This window comes from Chrysochloris asiatica, unplaced genomic scaffold (genome assembly GCF_000296735.1).
Source record: "Chrysochloris asiatica unplaced genomic scaffold, ChrAsi1.0 scaffold00161, whole genome shotgun sequence".
NCBI lineage: Eukaryota > Metazoa > Chordata > Mammalia > Afrosoricida > Chrysochloridae > Chrysochloris > Chrysochloris asiatica.
This window is the reverse complement of record NW_006408679.1, coordinates 7,970,541-7,981,431: the sequence shown is the minus strand read 5'-3', so window position 1 is coordinate 7,981,431 and position 10,891 is coordinate 7,970,541. Positions and strand designations below refer to the sequence as shown.

Sequence of the window (10,891 nt, the reverse complement as noted above, 5' to 3'; positions counted from 1 at the left end):
AGTTAGAACTGCCGGCCATAACAGCCCACACCAATGTTGCAGTTTACCACATTAACTGGCAATACCACACCAGAAGTCCATAAATAAGACTACAAGTTAGTTTTTTGAAAGGATTAATAAAATTGACAAACCACTGGCAGATTTAACAGGAAAAGGAGAAGATGCAAATAACATAAATAAGAAATAAGATGGGCAGCATCATCACAGAAGTTGCTGGAATAAAAAGAGCAATAACAGAATACTATGAAGGATTATACTTCAAAAAATTTGCAAACCTAGAAGAAATTTTTAAATTTCTAGAAACACACTATCTACCAAAGTTAACTCAATTTGAAATAGAAAATTTGAACAGAACCATTACAAAAGAAGAAACTGAAAACTTCTTCCGTAATGGTTCTGTTCAAATTTTTCTATGGATCAAAGAAAAACTTCCAACAAAATAACAGTCCTGGCCTAGATGGCTTTATTGGCAAATTCTACTGAACTTTCAGAAAAGAGTCGACATCAATTCTATTCAACTATTCCAGATCATAGAAAAGGATGAAATACTCCCAAACTCATTCTATGAAGCAAGCATAACCCTGATACCAAAACTAGGCAAAGAAATCACTAAAAATAATATATGTATGTATATATTATAGAACAAGGAGCTCTGGTAGTGTAGTGGTTACGAGTCAAGCTGCTAATCTCAAGGTCAGCATTTCAAAACTATCAGCTGTTCCTCATGAGAAAGATGAGGCTTTCTGCTCCCATATAGATTTATAGCCTCGGAAACCCTATGCAGGGTCACTATGAGTCAGAACCAACTCCACAGCACACTACCACAATCACCACCATATATTATAGAGCAAGGAGCTCTGGAAGCATAGTGGTGAAAAGTTGGGCTGCTAACCTAAAGGTCAGCAGTTCAAAACTACCACGTGGTCTGCAGGAGAAAGATGAGGTTTTCAGCTCCCAAAAGATTTAAAGCCTCGGAAACGCTATACAGGGTCACTATGAGTCAGAACCAACTCCACAGCACATAACCACCATCACCATTATAGAACAATATCCCTCATGAATAATGACATAAAAAATTCTCCACAAAATACTAGTCAACAGAATCCAACAACATATCAAAAAATAATACATCTTGACCAAGTGGGATTCATATCAGGTATGCAACAGTGCTTCAGCAATAGAAAAACAATCAATGCAATTCACCACATAAATAAAACAAATTCACATAAATTCACATGGTCATATGAATTAATGCAGAAAAGGTATTTGACAAAATCCAACACCAATTCTTGATAAAAATGCTCAGCAAAATAGGAATGGAAGGAAAATTCCTAAACATGATTAAGGGTTTATACACATAACCAACAGTCAACATTATGCTAAATGAGAGAGACTGAAAACATTACTCTTGCCAATGAGAACCAAATAAGGAATGGGAATTACTCCTATTCAATATTATATTGGAAGTCCTACCCAGAGCAATAAGACAAGAAAGGGAAATAAAAGCACCTAAACTGACAAAGAAGTTAAACAATCTCTGTTTGCCGATGATGTGATCCTAAACATAGAAAATCCTAGAGACTCAACAAGAAAACTATTGGAACTAATAGAAGGATTCAGCAAAGTGAATACACAAAAATCAGATTCCTCTACACTAACAGAGAGACCTCTGAAAAGGAAATCCGAAAAATAATACTATTTGCAATAGCCATACAAAAGATGAAGTACTTAACATTGTGAAAATATCAATATTCCAAAGTGATCTACAGATATAATACAATCCTGATCAAGATTCCATCATCATCCTTGAAAGAGATGGAAAAACTAAATGCCAACTCTACATGGAAATGAAAGACACCCCAGATAAAGTATTACTACAGAAAAAGAGCAAAACAGGAGGCCTCACACTTCCCCACCTCAAAACCTATTCAGCCACCATAGTCAAACCAGCCTAGTATTGGTATAATGACAGATACACAGACCAATGGACAGAATCAAAAACTCAGAAGTAAATCCATCTACCTAAGGACAACTAATCTTTTACAAAGAGTGAAAACCCATTAAATGGGATAAGAGAGAGTCTCTTAACAAATGGTGCTAGCAAAACTGGATATCCCTTTGCAAAAAAGTGAAAACAGTCTATGTCTCTCACCAACTACAAAAACCAATTCAAGATGGATGAAAAACCTAAATGTAAATTCTAAAACTATAAAGATCGTCAAAGAAAAAATAGGGACAAATATAGGAGCATAAATACAGTATCCAACATAACTAAAAATGTACACAGAGCAGAAGACAAACTAGATGACCATGACTCCTAAAAAATTAAGACATTTATGCACATCAAAATACTTAACCAAAAGAGTAAAAAGAGAACCAACAGACTGGTAAAACATTTTAAATAATAACATATCAGAAATGATCTAATCTCTAAAATGTATAGAAAACTTCAATATGTGAGCAACAAAAACATAAACAATTCAATTTTAAAACAGGCAGAGGAAATGAAAACAAACATTACCAAAGAGGAGATTCAACTGGCCAACAAACACATGAAAACATGTTCTCAATCATTAGCCAACAGATAGATACAAATCAAAACAACCATGAGATATCATCTCATTCCAGTAATAATACCAAAGTTAAAAAGGAAGAAAGAAGAAGAGAGAGAGAAACAACAAATATGACAAGGGCATGGGGAGACTGGAAACCTCATACACTGCTAGTGGAACTGCAAAGTGGTACAACCACTGGGGAAAACAGTATGGTACTTGTTTAAAATTTTGGAAACAGGAATACCATATAATCCAGCAATCCAAATACGAGTAACAACATGAATAGTTTCACACACATGCTCATTGCAGCACTGTTCACAATGGCAGAAACACGGAAACCTAAATGCCCTTTGTATGAGACCACTACTATACGAAGTCAAGAAAAGGTTTACACACAGAAAGAATAATTCTTTGAAGGATTATTTCCAACTCATAGTGACCCTCTCTACAGCACGGGTGGTGAAGGTTTGGCCATATAAGGCCATATTGTTGTTGTTGTTAAATGCTGTTTAGTTGGTTCTGACCCATACTAACCCTGTATAGGGTTTCTGAGGAATGGCTGGTGAGCTTGAGCCAGCAATCTTGTGGTTCAAATTGCAGTCCAGTGCATTAACCCACAGGACCATACCAGGACTACTGTAAGACCATACTAAGGCCCATGAAATTATTTGGTCTGGCCCTGCCAAGGCAACGGCAGTTCCAGCCATCACATTTGTTGTTGTTGTTAAGTGCTGCCGAGTTTGTTCTGACTCACAGCAACCCTAGAGTTTCTGAGGAGCAGTTGGTGGCAGGGATAAATTAATTAATGTTTGACCAAATATAGCAGGCTAAATTTTAAGCTGACAATTTTTTATAGCCTGCAACACAAATTTTGGCAGAAAAAAGGCTCCCCATTCCTGCTGTATATGGTTTCAGAGAAGTGGCTGGTGAGTTTGAACCTCCGACCTTGTGGTTCAAGCCGTCTTTGCGGTCCAGCACATTATCCTGCAGTGCCTCATGTTAACTTGGCTAAAAAGAAACTCAATATACAATAATGGGAGGTCAGCACAAAATGATTGAGGCAAAGGAAGACACTGGGAGGAGCACAAGAGTCAAAGAAAGACCACAAAAGAACTGATGCATTTGAGTTATGGTGATGGAGGAGGATATTAAAAGTACCAGGGACAGCCAAAAGAACAAACAAATCTGTTTTGGAAGTAGCCCAGCCAGAATGCTCCTTAGAAGTCTCTCGTACTTTGGACACATTATCAGAAGGGAACAACAGTCCCTGGAGAAGAATGCCGTCCTTGGTAAGTGTCAGGGAAAAAGAGGAAGACTCCCAACACTATGGATTGGCACAATGGCAGCAACAATGGGCTCTAGCCTAGCAACGATTATGAGATTGGGTCAGGACTGGCAACATTGTTGCCTTCTGTTTGTTCATAGGGTCACTATGAGTCAGTACCGATTGGACAGCACTTAACAACAGTAACAACAAAGCTCAGAAGGCCCGGAGGGATAGGAAAGGTGGATAATCGGGAAGGGTAAATACAGGGAGGAAGTGGGAAGATTGCTGTTACAGTGTGGGAGGGATTGCAGTTAAGGTCACATAACAAAATGTGTATGAATTGTTGAATGGAAAACCAATTTTCTCGGTAAACATTCACACAAATCACAATTAAAAAACAAAAGGCATAATTTGGCTGTCTATGTTTTGCATATTTTATTTGAGTTGCATATCGTTTACCTAATGAGTTGTAGTGGTTCTTCAGCTATTCTGAAAATAAGTATTTTACCAAAACCCAAACCTGTTGCCATGGAGTCAATTCCAATTTATAGCAGCACTATAGGGTTTCCAAGACTGTAAATCTTTACAGAAGCAGACTGCCATGTACTTCTTTCCTGGAGTGGTTGGTGGGTTTGAACTGTTAAGCTTATTTCTAGCAGCCAAGAATTTTACTACAGCAGCCCAGGACTCATCATAAGTCCTTTAGTGGATAGACATTTTGAAAAAAGTTTTTCCTAGTCTGTGCAAAATCTGTATCCATAACCACCACGTACATAGGCTCTCAGCATTCATTGTAAGGAATGAAAAACTCTGTTGAGTGGTGGCCTCTTCCTAACAAGAATTGGAGGCTTTATAATTAACAAGGAGCAAGGGAATACTGTTAGAAGTTTTATTTGAAGATTCAGTGTTCACATTTTTTCGATTAATATGATTTCTTCTAATTTTATTACAGAACTGACCATCCCTTTCTCGGATCTGAAGAATTAATGTGACCAAAGCTGTGATTACGTCTGTTCTCTCTATTTACAATCCATAGAAAAGAACTAGACACCTCTTCATTATATGAACACTACCCTTAGCAACTTTTTCTAAGGTGTCTGTTTTTCATTTACTAGTTGTTGTTTTTTTTTCTCCTTATGGAAAAAGACCATTCCCGTAAGTTAGAAGTAAAGAGCAGTGGACCTTCCAAAGAGACTACTCCCAAGAGGATCATCCATTTTGTTAACGGAGACATCATGGAAGAATATAGCACGGAGGAAGAGGAGGAGAAAGAAAAAGAGGAACAGAGAATGAATTCAACGCTTGATCCTGTAAGCTTAGAATATCAATATTAGGAAACATGGGGGATAAATGCATGTATAATTGAGCAAAAAAAGGCTTGTAGAAAGCATAGTTTTAAGCTAAGTCCTGGACTTCTTAGTTTTCTTTCTAGATTCTATTGTTTTTGTTAAATGCTGTCAAGTAGGTTCTGACACGTTGTATTTGTTAAGTGTTGTTAAGTAGTGATCCTGTATAGGGTTTCTGAGGAGCAGCTGGTGAGCTTGAACCACCAACTTTGTGGTTCAATGTGATTTTGCAGTCCAGCAGCCTGTATAAGGCTTCTAAGGAGCAGCTGGTGGGTTTGAACTGCCAACCTTGTAGTTCACAGTCCAGTGCTAATCCTATGGTGCTATGGCAGGAGTTTCTATAGTGGAATTAGAATTTTGATAATCTTAGTTTTCTTATCTAGGTGAAAGAAAATGAAACATAGAAAGCATTTTGGAATCTACATGAAAGACTACAATTACCACTCATAGTGTTGGTTGCTCTCAACTTGGTTTCTTTCTCTTTTTTAGTCTAAACTTTCATGGGGGTCTTATCTACTGTTTTGGGCAAGGCAGATAATAAGTACCTCATTTTCTGGTAAGTACTGCCAAGGTAATATTTTTCTGTCCTAAATACGTAACCTTCAGAGTTAGATGGGGCTTCTAATGGTTTAATTCACTCCACAGCATTCTGAAGAAGTAATGCTCTTAGGTTTGTGCTTGGGCATTCTAATGCCAGAGGACCTCACATCTGAAAACAGATGCTTCCATCTTTTGCCAACACTTGTTAATGAATTCTTTCTTTTGTTGGTTCACATTTTGGCTTCTTTTAAAGTTCTTCCAGTTGATGCTAGTCATCTTTACTAGAGCCACACAAAACCAGTCTAGATGCCTCTTTCATAGGACAGATAAAGTATTTGAAGATAATAGTCAGTCAGATCTTCCTAAATTGACCCTTTGTTGAATACACTTCCAAGTTTTGCGTTTTTTAACTATTGTTATATGACATAGTTCTAAGTCCCCTCATCATAGTCACTCTGTTAAGAACATGAACTTTATTGACCTCTCCTAGAGGTATAATGAATGGTGTAAGTGGCTATTTATAACTGGTAAAATACCAAATCTTATTTTGCTTGGTTTTCACCAACTTAGAAAACAATTTGCAACATGTAACTACTCATTTCCTTCTAATGTGCATATGATAGGGAAAAATCATTTTATGACTCTGAGACAATATAAAAGAATATATCTTCATTCATTCATTAAATAAATATTTCCTGGTGCCTAGCATGTACCCAGCACTGTACTGGGCCTTAGAACACAAAGGGCTCAATATTTGGTATATGATACAGACCAGTAAGCATGCCTAAAACATAACATGTTGTTACAGTTTCCAGGAGAGGAGTGCATGGGAACATGGGCTGGGAGGCTCAGGAATGCTGATGTATGCAGGAGACACCGCAACAGAACTGTGGAAGCATGTCAGGTTACGGCCAGATTAGGGGATTAGGTATGAGAGTGACCAGAGTTCTTTAAAATACAATAAAAAGTGATAGGGGTGATTTAGCCAGATGATATGAGCCTCTAAGGAATAAATGTTTTTACAGACTGAACTTGCAATGTGAATTCAGCTTCCTTCAAGGTTCCAAAAAGAATTGGTGTAAAAGTGTTTCTGCTTGAGGTCTCTAAATGTTGTTGTTGTTGTTATCGTCAAGTGCCTTTGAGTAGTTTCCAATTCACAGGGTTTCATAGGAGCTGCTGGTGGGTTTGAACTGCCGACCTTGTAGTTCTTAGTCCAGTGCTGATCCTACATTGCTACACCAGGATGTCTCTAACTAGTAGCACGTAACTAGTTGCCACGAGCAGTGGCGCCGTGTATGTCAGAATAGACACATGCTCTCTAAGGTTTTCAATGGTTGATTTTTTTGGAATGAGATCACCATGGTGGCTCTGAGTAGATTTGAATCCCCAACATTTTGGACTCCTCCAGAAAGTAGTAGAAACATAAATATGCCAGCAGTCTACACCCTCATCTCTATAGAGAAAGTTTGAGTAGAGTTGGAACTCAGATGGCACTGGTAATTAATTCTTTCCACTAAAATCCTACTTGTTTATAACCAAAAAAACTTCTCAAGATATAATATTTTAGAAGTTTTCAACACATATATTAGATACTGTGACAGATACACAAAATAAAGAGCTGAGGATTTTTAAAAAGGTAAGGCATGTTAAAAAGAGAGTATCATTAAAAAGAGAGTATACCAAGAGGTGGAGGAGTCAGAAGAATCAGAAAGTCCAATAACTTAAAGGGCACATTTCTAGGAGACATCTTTGGGAAAACAAGCATTCAATATTTATGCTGTATCATTGCCCCTGACTCTAACAAGAAATGTTGAGCTTACAGGTCACTTTGATGCTGCAACTGGTGACAATAAAGTCCTTAAATTCCTAAAAGAATTCATCAGGACGCATAGCAGAATACTGGAATTAAGTCTTGTTACCAATGGATTGTGGTTTTGATCTAATATGAAATATTCTCACAGCAGTGTTTGGCTGCTATGCCCAGTGATGGGCAACATCTGTTCTGACTGGCCAAGCCCCATGCTATCCCTGTTGTTAAGTATTTTGAAAATCTCTCTTGCTACCATTACCTGGGCTCTCATGATACAGCTAGTTTAGATGTAATTCCATATGATGATAGAAGATTTGACAAATTCTTTTTTTTTTTTTTAACTTTTTGTGAATTATGTGATAGTTTACATGGGAGAACATTAGTTTTACATTCATCCTATCATATATCATTTCATTGCCAGGGTTACAAACCCCTCCATACATCATCAAAGGTACACCCTGCAAGCCTGCCCCCTGGTCATCAGTACACAGCGCCTCTCCCTCTCTGGGTCTAAAGGCCCCAGCTGCTCCATCTCTCCACGTCATTGTCTCTGCCTCCATTTCTGCTGACAAATTACTTTTGAGCCTTAGAGCTGTTTTGAGAGCATAGAGCAATCAAAATAGTTTATCAACTTTGAACTTTACTAAGTAAATAAACCATTTGCCATCATGTCATTATTTCTGACTCATGTGGCCCTGTGTATGTCCAGAGTAAAACTGCTCCACAGGGTTTTCAGTGGCTAATTTTTCAGAAGAAGTAGATCACTGTGCCTTTCTTGTAAAGATAACTCTTGTTGTTGTTGTTGTCAGGTGCCATCGAGTCGGAACCGACTCATAGCGACTCCATGCACAGCAGAACGAAACAATGTTCGATCCTGGGCCAACCTCACCACCGCTGCCACCCCCGAGTCCATCAATGATGCCACCTGGCCAATCCATCTCGTTGGAGGTCTTCCTCTTTTTCTCTGACCCTCCACCCTACCCAGCATGACATCCTTCTCCAACGATTGTTTCCTCCGGACTACACATCCAAAGTAGGAGAGACGAAGCTTAGCCATCCTGGCCTCCAAGGAGCACTCTGGCTGCACTTCTTCCAAAACAGATCTATTGGTTCCTTTGGCAGTCCATGGCACCCTCAGTATTCTCCTCCAACACCACAACTCAAAGGCATCAATTCTTCTACGATCCTCTTTATTCACTGTCCAGCTTTCGCATCCATATGAGGCTATTGAAAACACAATGGCCTGGGTCAGGCGCACCCTAGTCCTCAAGCTGACATCTCTGCTCTTCAATACTTTAAAAAGTTCCTGTGCAGCAGATTTGCCCAGTGCAATACGTCGTCTGATCTCTTGACTGCTACTTCCGCGAGTGTTGATAGTTGATCCAAGAAGAATGAAGTCCTTGACAACTTCAATCCTTTCTCCATTGATAAGAATGTTGTTTATTGGTCCAGTGGTGAGGATTTTTGTTTTCTTGACATTGAGATGCAATCCATATCGAAGGCTGTGCTCTTTAATCTTCATAAGTAAATATTTCAAGTCCTCTTCACTTTCAGCGATCAAGGTTGTATCATCTGCATATCGCAGGTTGTTAATGAGTCTTCCTCCAATCCTAACTCTGGGTGGACACAAATCTCTAATTGTTCAGTTAGTAGCTGAGTGTGTTCACCCAGGAACTCCAGCTTTGAAATGACGTGTAGTAATAGATCACTTTTAGGCAAATTTAACTTCTTTGCAGCTCTAGTTGCTCATTTAGTTTACCAAAGTGTTTGTTTCTTTCCTTTAGTATGTGATTTCCTTGGTGAAAGATTTGCTATCTTCTTTGGTCTTGATCAACCCAAATATCAGTCTGTGTTAGATGAGTACAATCGGACACAAAATAAGGTATGTGGCCTCCTGTAGGGGATCCCAAGGGCCCTGAGCTGGGAAGGTTGTTTGCTCCAGTTTTAGGACAGTATAGAATAATCATGTCTCACAATTTCACTGAGTTCCTCCGATCAGACTAACTTATGTTTCTAATGCCACTCACCTTACAACACTTCTTACTTGCTTCTCTTGTGAACATTATACTGTCATGGGATGGGTCATAGAGGATAGTGGAGTGTGAAGCTTAAGACTGCTTCAAGGAGAAACTTCTCACAGGATATCTCTATAAGGAGGGGGTGCAGACGTATTTGGTTATACAGTTAAACTCTTCCTTATTTCTCTCCTTAACAGGAAAGTGGCAGGAAAACGGAAAGGAATGGTGCAGAGGCTCTTTCAGCTGAGGTTCCTAATGAAAAGCATCCCCTACAGATTGGTGGCCGAGCATATGGAACTCACCAACCAAACACTGCACAGTGGGGCACCTCATCCAGGAAGGGCCTGGTAGCTGACTCCAGTCTCTGATGGGCAGAGCGACTGTGGTTTCCCTGGGTCTCTGCTCCTTGACAACCTATTACACTGGCAAGAGCACCACCAAGTAGCACGTATGAAGCAGATCTGACCCCAAGCTCTCTGTGCCTTATTCTTATTCTTAAGCAGCTAGATTTGTAAGTAGCAATTTGAGTAGTTTGGGATTCTTTCTCAATATGAATTTTTATTTACAAACTAATCCTTGTTAACTCTGATGTAAATTCTTGTTAGTCAGCTGTGGTCTAGTAGCATTGACACACTTGTACTTTAAAGATTGGGGGGGTTGGGTGTTTGGGGCTGTAACTCTCTGGCTTAGGGGTAGAGTGCAGTAAAGAAGCCCTCCCTGTTCTTTGGGAAAGCCATTGGACACTACAAAGTCTAAAGAAATTCCCTTTCAGGTTTTGGCATGAGGTATACTCACATCGTTACAAATAGCCATCCTGGCTTAATAAGAGGGTAGCTTTATACTAAGAAAACATTGCTAATATCTCTGCTACAATGCCTTTATCAAAGTCTTTAAAAATTAGATGCTTTCCCCAGTAATCAATCAAATTATCTAAGTGCTAGAAAAAGCATTTGGAAAAAAATACTGATTTTCTTTTATTATTTGTCAACATATTTTACAAACCTGGAAAGATCAAACATGAAAATAATAGCTAAATAAATAGACTGTGCTGCCCAAAGTTAACTTTTTTTGTAGTAAGAAGTCTCCAGTCAAATTCTCAGTTCTTCCATTTACTAGTTGTATGATTGAAGTGTCCAAATTTCTGGACTCCTGTTTCTTTCTTTGTAAAATAAGGATGGCATATGTTCATTCCTCAAAGGTTATTGTTAAACAAAATGAGATAATAAACTTGAAAACACTTTTTAACCCGTGGATATTTGTTGTTGTTGAGTGTTGTTAAGTCAATACCAACCCACAGTGACCCTGTATAGGGCTTCCGAGGAGCAGCTGGAGAGCTTGAACAGCCAACCTTGCTG

At 38.8% G+C, this 10,891-nt stretch overlaps 1 protein-coding gene across 1 annotated transcript; it reads left to right on the top strand.

Moving 5' to 3' along the window:
• The first annotated feature begins 4,958 nt into the window (after positions 1 to 4,958).
• On the top strand, positions 4,959 to 9,904 carry FAM177B (family with sequence similarity 177, member B). The gene is made up of 4 exons (XM_006871166.1): positions 4,959 to 5,132; positions 5,658 to 5,724; positions 9,303 to 9,400; positions 9,734 to 9,904. The coding sequence occupies exons 1-4, from the start codon at positions 4,959 to 4,961 to the stop codon at positions 9,902 to 9,904; spliced, it is 510 nt and encodes a 169-aa protein (XP_006871228.1).
• The last annotated feature ends 987 nt before the right edge of the window (positions 9,905 to 10,891 follow it).

Coding starts and splice junctions, on each gene's coding strand:
- FAM177B (XM_006871166.1), top strand. CDS start 4,959: ATGGAAAAAGACCATTCCCGTAAGTTAGAAGTAAAGAGCAGTGGACCT. Junction 5,725..9,302: donor AATAAGTACCTCATTTTCTG/GTAAGTACTGCC, acceptor TCTTTCCTTTAG/TATGTGATTTCCTTGGTGAA. Junction 9,401..9,733: donor ACAATCGGACACAAAATAAG/GTATGTGGCCTC, acceptor TCTCCTTAACAG/GAAAGTGGCAGGAAAACGGA.